This window comes from Eleutherodactylus coqui, chromosome 1, assembly GCF_035609145.1.
Source record: "Eleutherodactylus coqui strain aEleCoq1 chromosome 1, aEleCoq1.hap1, whole genome shotgun sequence".
NCBI classification, from domain to species: Eukaryota; Metazoa; Chordata; class Amphibia; order Anura; family Eleutherodactylidae; genus Eleutherodactylus; species Eleutherodactylus coqui.
Genome location: NC_089837.1, coordinates 238,508,213 through 238,522,801, shown reverse-complemented (window position 1 = coordinate 238,522,801; position 14,589 = coordinate 238,508,213). Strand labels below are relative to the sequence as shown.

At 42.2% G+C, this 14,589-nt stretch overlaps 1 protein-coding gene across 2 annotated transcripts in view; it reads left to right on the top strand.

Moving 5' to 3' along the window:
- The window catches only part of FYN (FYN proto-oncogene, Src family tyrosine kinase), a 212,369-nt gene that overhangs the window by 131,223 nt on the left and 66,557 nt on the right, over positions 1-14,589 (top strand). For both annotated transcript variants that reach the window (XM_066607097.1, XM_066607090.1), the window contains exon 5: positions 3,534-3,630. In XM_066607097.1, coding sequence (XP_066463194.1) covers positions 3,534-3,630 — 97 coding nt within the window. The remainder of the gene's footprint in view (positions 1-3,533; positions 3,631-14,589) is intronic.

The window sequence follows — 14,589 nt, the reverse complement described above, 5'->3', positions numbered from 1 at the left end:
AAGCCTTGGTGGACTTCAATCTGTTGGAAGGTCCAATGACACCCAAGCTTCAACTTCTTCAGAGAAAGCATGACTTTTTCTTCTAGGTTTTATTAATACTTGATTGAAGCCATCTTGTCCTCCACACACTGTGCCAGAGGAAGAAAAGCAGCCCCTGAGCAGCACCCAGCCACCATTGCTTCACTGTAAAGTATTTTTTCAACATACACTTCATTCTTCTTCCTCCATACATACCATAGGCCTGAAAAATTCCAGTTTTGTGTCATTGCTCCACAGAACAGAATTCCAAAGCTTCTGTGGTTTATTTATATTTTGTGAGCTACAAGAGCCAAGGTGTCTTGTGCCTTTTGGATCAGTAGAGGTGTACGTTTGGGCATGAAGACCTTCAGTATTTAGTATGTGCTGTATTGTGCAAGAAAAGCCTCAGTACCTGCCGCCACTAAATCTTTCTGCAGTTACTGGAGAATTTTTGACCACCCACCTCCTCAGGAATCTGGTGGCAAACGGTAATGATTTCCTTTTTCTGCCACATCCAGGTAGTGTAGCCAGCATTCCTTTAACTTTGAACTTGTGAGCTGCTTCCAACTGTATCTTTAGAAGCATTCACTGCCTTTACTGTCTTTTTGTATTTTTTTACTTGTTTTATTAGTTGTGTTGAGCGATTTAACCCCTTAGTGACGGTGCTTTTTGGGTTTTTTTCCATTTTCGTTTTTTCTTCCCCCCCTTTTAAAAAATCGTAATTCATTTATTTATTCATCGACATCGCTGCATGAAGGCTTGTTTTTTGCGGGACGAATTGTGTTTTTGCTATTTAATGTACCATATAATGTACTGAAAAACTTAAAAAAATTCTAAGTAGAGTAAAATGGAAAAAAAATGACATTCCATCATCTTTCGGTGCCTCTTGTTTATACGGCACACAAACTGCAACAAAAATGACCCGATAACTTTATTCTATGGGTCAGTACAATTACTACGATACCAAACTTGTATAGTTTGTTTTTTTTGCTGTACTACTTTTATTTTTTTTTAAAGACATTTGTTATTATTTTCTGCTGCCCTCTTTTGCGCGCAATAACTTTTTTTTTTTTCGACGTAGTTGTGCGAGGGCTCATTTTTTGCGAGATGTCCTGTAGTTTATGTAGGTACCAATTCAGAACACGTATGACTGAAAAAGTGCATTCCTGGCGCTCTTTTTTTTTTTTTCGGATGACGTTCATTGTGCAGGGTAAATAATGCAGTACTTTGATAGATCAGACTTTTTCGGACGCGGTGATACCAAATATATACTTTCGTTTTAGCGTTTAGATTTTTTTATTATATATATGGCAAAAGGGGGGGATTTAACCTTTTTTTACTTTTTTATTTTGCAATTAATAAAACCTTACTGATTTTATTTTTACTTTTTTTTTAGACCCCCCCCCCCCCAACCCGGGAGACTACAATTAGCGATGCTTTGATCGCTCCTGCAGTATGATGTAATGCCATAGCATTACATCATACTGCAATCTGACAGGCAGTCTATCAAGCCACCCCATAGGGACGACTTGATAGGCAATCTGCTAAGACAGCCCTGTGGCCTTTTAGAAGGACCCTGTCTGCCATGACACCCATACGCCTCCCTGCGATCTCACTCTGGGGTGCCGTACGGGACCCCAGAACATCGTTCGGGGGTTTTAAAGTCCGCTGTCAGAATTGACAGCGACGTTTCAAGGGTTAATAGCCGCGATCGGCCACGCGGCTGATTGCAGCTATTGCCCTTGGGTGTCAGCTGTAATAAGCAGCTGACGCCCGCGATCTCTCTTCATACATAGGCCCCGATACAGGCCATCAGAAGGCGTATTGGCGGTCGTTAAGGGGTTACATTGTTCTTGCTTTATCGTTTTATTTTTTTGCAAGCAGCTGAAAGTTTGTAAATTTGGCAACTAAACCTAATTTTCAGTGGGGGTTGAATAATTTTGATTGCAATTGTACTATGGACTCTACAATACTTCAGTTTATTAATTTCAATACACCACAAATAAAGCAAATAAACATTTTGTTCTCATACATAGTTTATAAATGAATTGAACCTTGATTTTCTTAACTTTCTTAAATATCTACCCTTAGGGTGAATGCACATGGGTGGAAATTCCACGGCGAGATTTCCCGCGGAATTTCCGTCCATGCCCGCTGCCATAGGATTACATTAGATAACTCAATCCTATGCAGACAGCCGCGATTTGACCGTGTGAAAACTCGCGCTGTAAACAAATCACGGCATGTCCTATCGCTGATGCGCCAGCTCTGCGCACGTGCAGCTGTGCGCCAGCTGGCACATCGCAAGAGCAGAGAAAAGTTGCCGGAGGAGGTGAGACGCACTGGTCACTGCAGGGGCATGGGTCGCATCCCGCTGCGAGAATTCTCACAGCAGGATCCAACCCGGCTGTCTGTGTTCACCCTTAAACAGTGATTAAATCATTTTCATCACACACTGGCTTCTTTTGTTCATTTCTGAAAAATCGACAATTTGGGCAGTATATAGAAATTAATGAGCTGCAGTGTAGGTTGCATAGGGAATAAATTAATGAACTAGCCAGACATTGTATATAGTATACTTGGAGGTGAAATGATAAAATATACATGCTTATCTCCCTCTGTAAAGCAAATGAAGCTGTGCCATATAACTGAGTGTGACTGTATTCAGTATTCAGTCATTCTATGAAGCATATGTCTGCAGACAGGCACAATGTCCACATGTGCACAGATGTTTTAAAGTATCTATTGGAACAGAAACGACATTTTTCTAACGCTAGACAATCCAGTAAACAACATGAATGCCTCCTATAAGCTTGATAACATACTGTAGAAAAAAAATCATTTATTTATTGTTAAAGGAAAAGCAACAATAAGTAACCAACATAAATAATAGACTCTAGATTTCCAACTGTAACACAAACATTTATTACATAGCAATTTTCTTTGGAGTGTTTGGGAAGCAATCCACTTTCCATTCTAATGCAGCTCCCACCCACCTCAAACCTTTTTCACAGTAGTGAGTGACTGATTACGGTCTTTGGGGTTGGGGTATAAATAAATAGAATGTGAACCTTTAATTCTTCTAACAAATATGGTCCCAGCTACAATAGAAGACGGGGAACCAGATTTGTACTTGCACAAAAATGTTACTGCCAAAACTTGACATTACCCAGGACAACCAAGCCTAGAAATAATGAAATGGTTCCAATATATTAAGCATTTTTCCGCTGGAAGTTAAGTGAATTAAAATGCTAGATTCTAAGTTTCAGCTTTGTTAAGCATAATGGTTACACATTCCACTCTCTCTGCAATGAAAATGAGTCTCCATTGATTAAAGTGGAAATTATGTTCAGTACAAGCCCGTCAAAAAGTGGTAGAGGCTATCCTGAACCATCGCATGTGGATTGAATTAGGCTGAGTTATATTGTAACTGTTCCGGCTGATTTGTGCCAGAACTGTTTAATGTATGAGCTAATGTAATGCCACTTAATATGTGATCTGCTTTCATTCCCCAGGAGTTACACTATTTGTGGCTCTTTACGACTATGAAGCAAGAACAGAAGATGACCTAAGTTTTCAAAAAGGAGAGAAATTCCAGATCCTAAATAGCTCGTAAGTGATGATCAGAGGTTTTTTTTTTAATTGGATTATCGGTTTATTTTATATCCTTTGATGTTAGGACTATGAGTAACATGAAAGTCATGAAAACACGGTAGTAAGGGAGAAAATGTGAACACAGGGGTTCTGTGTATCAAACTTGTAGGCTCTACGGCTAATGCCCACAGACAAATTATCGCTGCAGAATTCGCGGTCAGACACCCGCACTGAATTCCGCAGCAATGTTCGTCCATAGACATGCCATGTTAAATAATTCTCTGATGCCCACGAGCGGAAATCAACTGTGATTTTCTGCTCGCGGGGGAGAATCTCAGCATGTTCTATTCCATGTGGAAAATTGTGCGGACGGCTTCCATTGCAGACAATGGAAGCCGTCTGTCCCGCAATACTTCCACTGTGAGCACAGCGGAAGTACCGCAAGAATCCACATCACCACCCAGCGCCGTCATGTCATGCGCTGCTCTGCGCGTCGGGTGAGACACTCGAGGCGGATTTGAAAAGGTGTGTATAGGGTTTCTAGAGGGCATCGGGTCTGATTCCGCTGCGATATTTCACAGGTGAAATCAGACCCGCCCATGGGCCTGAGCCCTTAGTCTGTTTTTCCATGCAGTATGTTGATGAAAAACTCATTTTATGTGACATTTTTGTTCAATAAGTTTTTATTAGGACAGATAATTTTTTAGTATAAACAGGGCATGTGCAAACATTACACTTCAATTTCAGTGCCTTTTAACATAGGAACTTTTGTTTAAATCGCCCCTCCCTCGCCTGCTTGGCGAGGTAGATCGATTTGTCCTCAGTTTTAAAATAACAATAATTTTCTGTATTCAAGCATGTGATCTGGTATAACTACAACATGAACTACCGGGAAGGGGGGACAACAGTAGGAAAGAGAGAGAGAAGAGGAATAGGGGGGAGGGTGTGGAGGGGGGGGGGGTAGGACGGGTCACCTTACCTTTCTTGTTTGGCTATCTTTTGGTTTGGGTTTGTGGGCGCTGGGGGGTCTCGGTGTGCTGGTCCCCCTGTCTCTTCGCCTGATGCTACAGACCCTCTTTCTCTGGTTTCGGCCAGGTGGTTCCCCGGTCTAGGAATCAAGTGAAAGAAGGGGCGGGCCCCTGGGGGTTCGGGGGGGCAGCGAGCCTCGGGTCACCCACTCTGTGGCCTCCGTGGTGGATCTAAACTCCAGCCAGGGACGCCAGAGCGCGAAGTAAGCTTCTATTTTCATTATTTCGCTTGCTCTCATCTCCTCGTATCTAGCTAGTTCATCGATGGCTTCGACCCAATGTGTCCTGGAGGGAGCGGCATCAGACCGCCAGAACCTCGGTATGATCTGTCTGACCGCTTGTACAAAGAAGCGCAAGAGGCCTTTCTTTACCCTGGATATGGAGCCCGGAAATATGGACAGTACCCCCATCTCAAGCGTGGGTTGCACGTCCTCTCCGCTCAATTTGTTGTAAAGACTAACCACGTCTTTCCACAGTGAGGCTATCGGCGGGCAGTTCCACCAAATGTGAGACATGCTTCCGATAGAGTTTGGGCATCTCCAGCACGCTGGGTTGAGTTGTGGGAGCATTTTGTGCAGCCTGGCTGGGGTTCTGTACCAGCGAGAGATTATTTTAAAATTTAGTTCTTGGAGTCTGGAGTATACCGACCCCTTGTGTGTCAGGGCAAAAGCTTTGACACAATCATTCGGCTGCAAGTGCCTTCCCAATTCCTCTTCCCACGCGTGGACAAAGTCTGGGGGACCATCCCCCATCTCCCGGTCCAGCATCATCTTATAAAGCACTGAGATTGGGTGGCTGATGGGGGCTGTGGACATGCACAATTTCTCAAAGTCAGTGGGGTCTTCCGCCCCCCAGGGCTCGGGACCCAGGGTGTCTATCGCGCTCCTCAGCTGGAAGTATTCTAGCCACGTCCCTGGTGGAACGATGCGTCCTTCAAATAGTTCCGTCAGTGGTTTCAGATTGTCTCCTGTCATTACGTCTCTTAGTCGTGGCGCGGGGTTTATTGACGTGGTCGCTAGGGTTTTTCGGTGTAGGAAGGCCTCAAATTGGGGGTTAACTAGTAGAGGTGTGAAGGGGCCTGGCACTGAGATCAGTTCTGTATCCCTTGCAAAGCCCGACCAGGCTCTTGTTAGCTGGTTCAGCAGTGGGGACATTACTGGAAGGCGCCTGATTAAGGTCTGCGGGATCCAGAATATTCCCTGTGTCTGCCTGGCATCTAGGTCGTATTCTAGTTCAACCCAGAGCTTGGAGCTCCGGTTCCTGAGCAGGTTTAGCACGCAGTTCGCTATGTTAGCTTTATAATACAGTGAAAAGTCTGGGAGGCCCAGGCCTCCCCTGGGTTTGTCTCTGGTCAGGGTTCTGTATTTAAGTCTGGGACTGCGGCCTCGCCAGATAAATTTAGTGATCAGGGAGCGGATGTGCTTAAAATAGGCTCTGTGCAGTTTTATGGGGAATGCTTGGCATATGTACAGGAACCTTGGTAAGACGTCCATTTTGATCGCGTTCACCCTTCCCGCCCAGGATAGGAAGAGGGGACTCCATTTCCCCAGGTCTCTCTCTAAATTTGTTAGGAAGGGTTTAAAGTTTAGGTCGTACACATTTGCGGGGTCTTCCGGCAGTTGTATTCCTAAGTATTTGAGGGATTTTGATTGCCATTTGAGTGGGAAAAGTTCCTGCTTGCGGTCTCAGGAACGGCTCCAAACTGCCTGCACTGCGTTCCGGAGTGCGCCCCGAGGTGTTCTGGGCTCTCTTGCGCCCCATGACGTCTCTCTGTGCCGCTGTGACTGCTTGTGAAGCCTTAAAGAAGCCGCGGCCGCCGGAGCGCGTCTCAGAAGCGACTTACTCCGGCATCAGGTAGCTCCGCCCCCCTTATGTGACATTTTTAATGGTGCTTTGTATATTTTTTTGACCAGAAACTCTGCAGAGAGATGTTACAGTAGAGTCCATAGTAAAATATAGAATGCACTACATACAAAGTATTTGGGCTTGTGGAGCTTTTAGGGTTTGGAGCAGTTTTTTCTGTTGTTGTTCCCATACACTTCGTAATTAGACGTTAAAAACTTCAGAAAATGGACACAAGCTCCATTTGTAACAAAATGGAAAACACCACCAACAATACTTGAAATGCATGGTGTTATTCCAAGCGTTTAAAAACCCTGAAAAAGATGATGGAGCTCTTGGGCAAGTGTCTCTCTGGCTGTTAGCCTGTGCTTCTTATCTCTAAAATGTTGCATGGCATAAGATACTGCACAAAGGAACGTCATCTCATGTGTGAAATGATTGCAACACGCCTTGCTTGTTATTTAGCTACATTATTTCTCTGTGGTAAAAAGTAGATCATTTAGCTCACTTAACCACTCTTCAACTACCTAACAAAGCCTGTAACAATGAAGAATGTCAGTTGCCGCACCAGGGAATGCATGCATGATGTATGGATGGATTGGACAGGCACATGGAAGTCAAACAAATAGTTATAACTTTACATGTGACATCATTGTGTTCACAGTTGTCTTATTTTAAGCATTCCTTTCACACTTGAGATATGTGTTGAAATCATGACAAAATACTGTGGACCAGAAACGCTATCTTTTCTCCTTAGGGAGAGCACCTAGACGGTGAGTGAGGAGACTCAAAAGGCCATTCATGCTCCTCTGGGTAACATGCAAATAAGGGAGGTGCAATGATACCTCCACAGCGCCACCTATTGTAAGGCAGCATTCTTTCAAACCAAAGTTAGACTCTTTGTACAAACCTTGTAACAATGACTAGGAATTAAATGTAAAGCCAGACTCCATGTACAGACAGCTCTTTCAGGGTATTTGCCCTACATCAGTGTACAGTAGGGGTCTTGCTTTGTAAGAGGCCTGGGACGGGGGGAGGCTCGCACAGAAATAGGACATGCTGCGATTTATTTACCACACGTGTTTTCACGACGTCAAATCGTGGCTGTCTGCATAGGATTGCATTATCTAATGCAAACCTATGGCAGCGGGCATGGGAGGAAATTCTGCGGTAAATCCCACCGTGGAATTTCTGCCCGTGTGCAGAAGGTTTAAGGAAGAATCATGCCAACCCACAGTGTTGGAACATGGACATCTAGATTAGAAACTATTGTTTGTTCTTTAATTTAGAGCATAAAAGGATTATATCATGTAACCAATTGGCATTCAAAACTCTGAAACTTTCTTTGCTGAAGTAAGGTAATTTGCAAAAGCTTTAGGCAGGTGTGGATAAATGCTGCAAAGGGAGAATGTTTCAAAAATATAAGTATTAATAGTTTATTTTTGTCAATTAGCTAAATACAAAGTGAATGAACAAAAGAGACTTCTAAATCAAATCAATACTTCGTGTGACCACCCTTTGAATTCAAAACAGCATTAAAGGGGTTGTCCCGCGATAGCAAGTGGGGTTAAGCACTTCTGTATGGCCATATTAATGCACTTTGTAATATACATCGTGCATTAAATATTGGCCATACAGAAGTTATACACTTACCCCCTCCGGTGCTGGCGTCCCCGTCTCCATGCTGCCGACCAAAGCCGCCTTCTCCCTGGATTAGACGCGCTTGCGCAGTCTGCCCTTTTCTGTCCGGCTCCGGCGTGCTCGCGCCGCAGAGGTCTTCTGCGCATGCGCAGAAGACCTGTGCAGCGCGAGCACGCCGGAGCGGCCCCTTCAGCGCAAGCGCGTCTAATCCAGGGAGAAGGCGGCTTTGGTCGGCGCCATGGAGACAGGGACGCCAGCACCGGAGGGGGTAAGTGTATAACTTCTGTATGGCCAATATTTAATGGACGATGTATATTTACAAAGTGCATTAATATGGCCATACAGAAGTGCTTAACCCCACTTGCTATCGCGGGACAACCCCTTTAATAGGTTCACTTGCACAAAGTCAGAGATTTTGTAGAATTCTAGTTGGAAATATGATTTACCAATTTTACCAAACAGGTAATAATGATCATCATTTTTATATGTAGGAGGAAATACAGTCATTAACTGAAACACAAACAGCTGTGTAGGAAGCTTAAAAGTAGGTGAGGAACATCCAAACTCAACTACAAAGGAGTGGTAGTGGAAGCGAGTTTCATGTCATTAGTCATACACCATGGCAAAACTGAGCAAAGCAACAAGATGCATGGACTAAATTATGCCAAATTGCTGAAACATTTTGGTGCAATTTTTTGCGTAAGCTAAGCCAACTAATAGGTTGTATAAACATAGACTAGATAGTCTTAAAATTGGACAAATTTATCATTAAGTGATAAACTGGCGCATTTTTAGACTGTCTAGTCTACGTTTGCCCTGTCTAACTTGTAGACAAGATTTAAATAAGCCACATCATTATTACTTCCATTTGAATTGAGAAGATGTCCAGCAGTGCCATCAGCTCAGAACTGGCAGAAACCATTGGGACCCAGGTACACCCCTCTACTATTCTGACAATTCTGGCAAGAAGTTTTTTTCAGGGAAGAATTCAGCCAAAAATCTATACTTTTGACATAGAAACAATGCAGAGGCTCAACTGTGCAGGTGCTCTGGTCGCATGAGTTGAATTTGAAATATTTGGCTGTAACACAAGGCAGTTTGTTTGCCGAAGGGCTGGAGCACAGTACAATGAGTGTCCACAGGCCACAGTGAAGCATGCCGGAGGTTTCTTGCAAGTTCGGGCTGCATTTCAGTTAATAGAGTGTGGGATTTGGTCAGGATTAATGGTGTCCTCAATGCTGGGAAATACAGGCAGATACTTATCCATCATGCAGTGTCATCAGAGTAAGGTTGGGACATCGACACAAAAATATAGGTAGGCGATAGTATCGACAATTGCTGAACAGACTATCGATTATTGTAAAATATCGGTGGAAGACTATGGATATTTCGATATATCGACTTTTTAAAATGCTGTATAAAAATAAAACAGGTGTAGGGTTAATAAAGCAACACAATCAACAAAAAAATTATAGTTTTCTTTTAAGTCTTTAAACTGTTGAATTTATTATTAACTTCTAACTATTAATAACATGAAAATATATTAAAGTTACAAATGAAAATAAACAATTACAGATGGAACATATAATTAAGATTAGGTGTATGAAAAGAAGTTTATCATTGGCCACAATAATCGTTATCTAATGAGACAAAAAAATATTAATTTGCTCGCATGCTCTTACTTCAAAATGCTCTCAAACATTCTTTCTGCAGGAACCAAAGTAGCAACTACAGAAAGATATTTTCTACCAAGCTGGTACAAATTGTAGTGGGGTTGACATATCTCCCTCCATATTCTAAAAGGATTGTCTCCTAAACGACCTGGGGGTGGCAGGAGTCTCCTATCTTTTCTTTGGGCACTGCATTTGTGTTAGACGCTGAACGCACGACATGTCGTGTCTCCTTTTCTGGACTGACCTTCGTGCGTTCAGCGCAGCCCTCCATCTGCATGCGGAAATGCATTGCCCACAGCCATCGTGTTAGACACAAGTGTTCAGAGCCTGTGTCTGATGCGATGAACAAACTCATGTGGAACAGGGGCCGAAGACCCCACTTTTTCTGAGAGTCGTTTTGCCTGGAGCAAACCTTATTGGACTCACCTGACACTTTCCAAAAGTTTCTAGAACTTGTTTATAAGTTCATCAGTGCCGCGAGCAAAACTGCATCCTGTACCAACACAAAGGAAAGGGCGGAATATAAAAAAATAAAATCAGGTCACCGGACCACAAGACACGTTCCTTCTTTACAAAGATCGATATTATATCGCCTTAAACTATCGATGTTACCGATATATCGGACATAATAATATCGGTGAAAAGTATCGCCAAAGCATTAGCGATATATCGATATTTCGATATATCGGTTTTCGATGTCCCAACCTTACATCAGAGAGGCGTCTGATTGCCTCCAAACTTATTCTGCAGCAAGACAACAACCCCAAACATACAGGCAATATTACTAAGAACTATCTTCATGTGAAAACAAGGAGTCCTGGAACTGATTTAATGGCCCTACAGATTTCTGGTCTCAACATCATCCAGGAATACATGAAGAAACATCATCCACAGAACTGTCGATAGTTCTCCTAAATGTTTAGAGCAACCTCCCTGCAAGTTCCTTCAAAAACTGTGTGCAAGGTTACCTATTATAATTAATGCTGTTTTGACAGAGTGGTCACACCAAATACTGATTTGATTTAGATTTCTCTTTTGTTCATTAATTTTGAATACTATTAAGTGAGAAAAAAATAAACTATTAACACTTCTTTTTTGTAAGTGTTCTTACTTTGCAGCATTTTCTCCACAACTGCTTAAAACATTTGCACAGTACTGTAGATCTGTCTATTTCTGCTCATTAAAAAGACTTAATAGTACTTCATATTTCCAGAGATTACAGAGATCTTAGTCATAAAAATGAAATACACCAAATGCTTTTTTTTTTTTTAAACTTAAAATCTTTAAAATTAAAGATTTATGAGATTACAATAATAGAGAAAACAGTTTTTTGTAATAAATTTCAGTACAAAGCAAATGCAAATGCTACTTGCAGTCATACAGACTAGGGAAAAAGAGAGAAACCGACATAGCAGAAGAGCAAGTTATAGTAAACTCCTCTCTTAAGTCCCAGAACAATCTTCGAATTGGAATAGACCAAATGCTTTTAATGCTGTATTTACACAGGTGAGCGCGATATCGATCCGAGTTTTGCGCTTGTAAAAGTGCAATTTTCACTACCGGTGAACTGCAATTTGTAAGAAAATTGCATCGCTGAGCATGTGAATTCACTCACGTTTCTCACGTAAGTGCCCAAAACTGTTCACAATATTCCATGTATGATCTGACCAATGACTTATAAAGAGGAAGGACAATATTCTCGTCATGTGTCCCTAGACCTCTTGTGATGCACCCCATGATCCTATTTGCCTTTAACCCCTTAGTGACGGCGCTATCGTAAAACTACATCCTGCTGTTGCAGGACGTGTATGGAGGGAGGTAGCGCCGCTATCTCCCTCCATACAGCGCGGGCGTCAGCTGTTTATTACAGCTGACACCCGCTGGCAATAGCCGTGCTCGTGGCTATTAACCCTTTAAATGCCGCTGTCAATTCTGACAGCGGCATTTAAATCCCCCGAACGCTGTTTGGGGGTCCCGCACGGCCCCCCCGCGGTGAGATCGGGGGAGCCGTGCAGGTGTCATGGCAGCCGGGGGCCTAATGAATGGCCCCAGGGCTGCCTTAGCAGACTGCCTATCAAGCCATCCACACAGGGTGGCTTGATAGACTGCCTGTAAAAAAGCAGTATGATGTAATGCTATAGCATTACGTCATACTGCAGGAGCGATCAAAGCATCGCATATTAAAGTCCCCCAGGGGGACTTCAAAGTAAAGTAAGAAAAAAGATCAATAAAGTTTTTTAAATTGTAAAAAAAAAAGTTATAAAAGTTTAAATCACCCCCCTTTTGCCATATCAATTACTAAAAAATCTAAATCATAAAATAAAAATATGTATTTGGTATCGCCGCGTCCGTAAAAGTCTGATCTATCAAAGTAGTGCATTATTTTTCCTACACGGTGAACGTCGTCCGAAAAAAAAAATAAAGAATGCCAGAAATACACTTTTTTAGTTACCCTGTCTTCCAGAAAAAATGCAATAAAAAGCGATCAAAAAGTTGTATGTATTCCAAATTGATACTATCGGAAACTACAGGACATCCCGCAAAAATTGAGCCCTAGCACAACTACGTCGACAGAAAAATAAAAAAGTTATTGCGCGCACAAAATGACCGCAGAAAATAATTGAAAAAAATTAAATATCTTACAAAAAAAATAAAAGTACTACAGCAAAAAAAAAACTATATAAGTTTGGTATCGTAGTAATCATACTGACCCATAGAATAAAAATATCAAGTAGTTTTTGTTGCAGTTTGTGCGCTGTAGAAACAGGACGCTCCGAAAGATGGTGGAATGTCGGGTTTTTTTTCCATTTCTCTCCGCTAAGAATTTTTAAAAAGTTTTTCAGTACATTATATGGTACAATAAATAGTGCCATTGAAAAATACAACTCGTCCCGCAAAAAACAAGCCCTCATACAGCGACGTCGATGGATAAATAAAGGAGCTACGATTTTTTAAACGGGAGTAGGAAAAAACAAAAATGGAAAAAAGCAAAAAAGCTCCGTCACTAAGGGGTTAAAGCAGCTACCTGACACTGGTTGCCCCAGTCAAGGTTCAGTTAACTAAAATCCACAAGTCCTTTTACAGGTCTGTAATACCCAACAATTTTCCATTTAGTGTCCATGCACATAACCGTACATTTATCAGTATTAAAACTCATTTGCCACTTTTCTGTTTTAGCTTCCAGCTTATCCAGATCCATTTACAACCACATTCTGTCCTTTTGAGTGTTAATTACTTTACATAGTTTTGTATCATCTGCAAATATTGATATTTTACTGTACAATACCTCTACGATGTCATTAATAAATATATTAAAAAGAATAGGGCCCAATTCCAACCCCTGTTGTACCCCACTAATAACAGTGACCTAATTATTAAGCCAGTTACTTACTTACTCATGCACATTCTTGCCCAGACCAAGCATTCTCATTTTATATACCAACCTTTTATGCGGCATGCTATGAAGCGTTTTGGAAAAATCAAGATATACAAAATCCAATGACTCTTCGTGGCCCAAACTAGAAGTTATCTCCTTGTAAAGGCTGATGAGGTTGGTTTGACAGGAGCAACTGCTCACAAACCCATGCTAATATGGAGTTATACAGCAAATTTTAATCACCGTCCTAAATAGCTGCCCTGGGCCTTTCAGACCTTGCTGCAGTGTTGTTGAGAGTTTGTTCTCTTCACTTCATATCCAGCTACTGCTTTGGCAGTTACTTTGCTACCTTGTGTTCTATTGTGCTCTGTGTTCTTTGTTCGTCTACTCTGTAGTCTGTTGTTCCCGTTGTCCGCTTCTCTGTTTATCCTTGTCCGCTTGTTCCTCCTTTGTTTCTTTACTCCCCTGTGTTGTTCTACCTTTTTCTTTAAGGTGCTCTGGCCTGTCAGGGTAAGTCAGTGCCTAGTGGAAGACCGTGGGGTCGTCCTTATCGGGATGAGTGCTCCGCTTGTAGGCAGGGGTCTCTCTCTCCTGGTTATCAGTTATGGGCAAGATACCTTCCCTAGTTTCCATCTGTATACGGGGCTGTTCATCTGGTATCTTACTTCCCATGCTGGCGTTGGCTGTCAGTTGTGCTGGATCAGATCTTCACCTACCCGGTAGGTTGACACAGTGGTTCGACATCCAAAGTCCTTACAAACCCTGGAGTTTACGCCATCGGGACCCAGCGATTTGTCTATTTTAATCTTTTTAAGATGGCTCTCCACTTCTTCCTGGGTTATACTAGTGACATTTAATGGAGAGTATACTTTATCACTCTGCATTTCACCTGAGATTTCATTTTCATTTTGTGAATATACAGATTTTCTTTCTTCTCATCAGCCTTTACAATTTTTCCCTCATAATTTTTAAAAGACTAAAGGCTCATTTAGACTCAATGATTATCGCTCAAAATTCTCTCAAAAGCCGTCTTTTGAGCGATAATCGTTGTGTCTAAACGCATGGTCATCATGCACTGTTCATGCACAATTCGTTTATCGGTACTTTCTAGCAACCTAGAAATCACTGATGACTCTTATCAGTGCAGCACGCTGATTTTCTCAGCAGGCGGTGCTGATAGCATTCATTCGGCTGGTGTCCCACTGGCAGCTCTCAGCGGGACACCAGCTGACTGCTCCAAGAACAATGCAGCTGCTGGCATATACAAAACAGCTGCTTTGTTCTCAGAGTTATTGCTGCTGTATCCTGGTCCACTGCATTAACTCTTAAGTAGCTAATTAGCTACTTAGAGTTATGCAGAGCTGATCGCTCAAAACTGTGACTCAAACTTTTGTTTGAGTGAATTTTGAGCGATCAT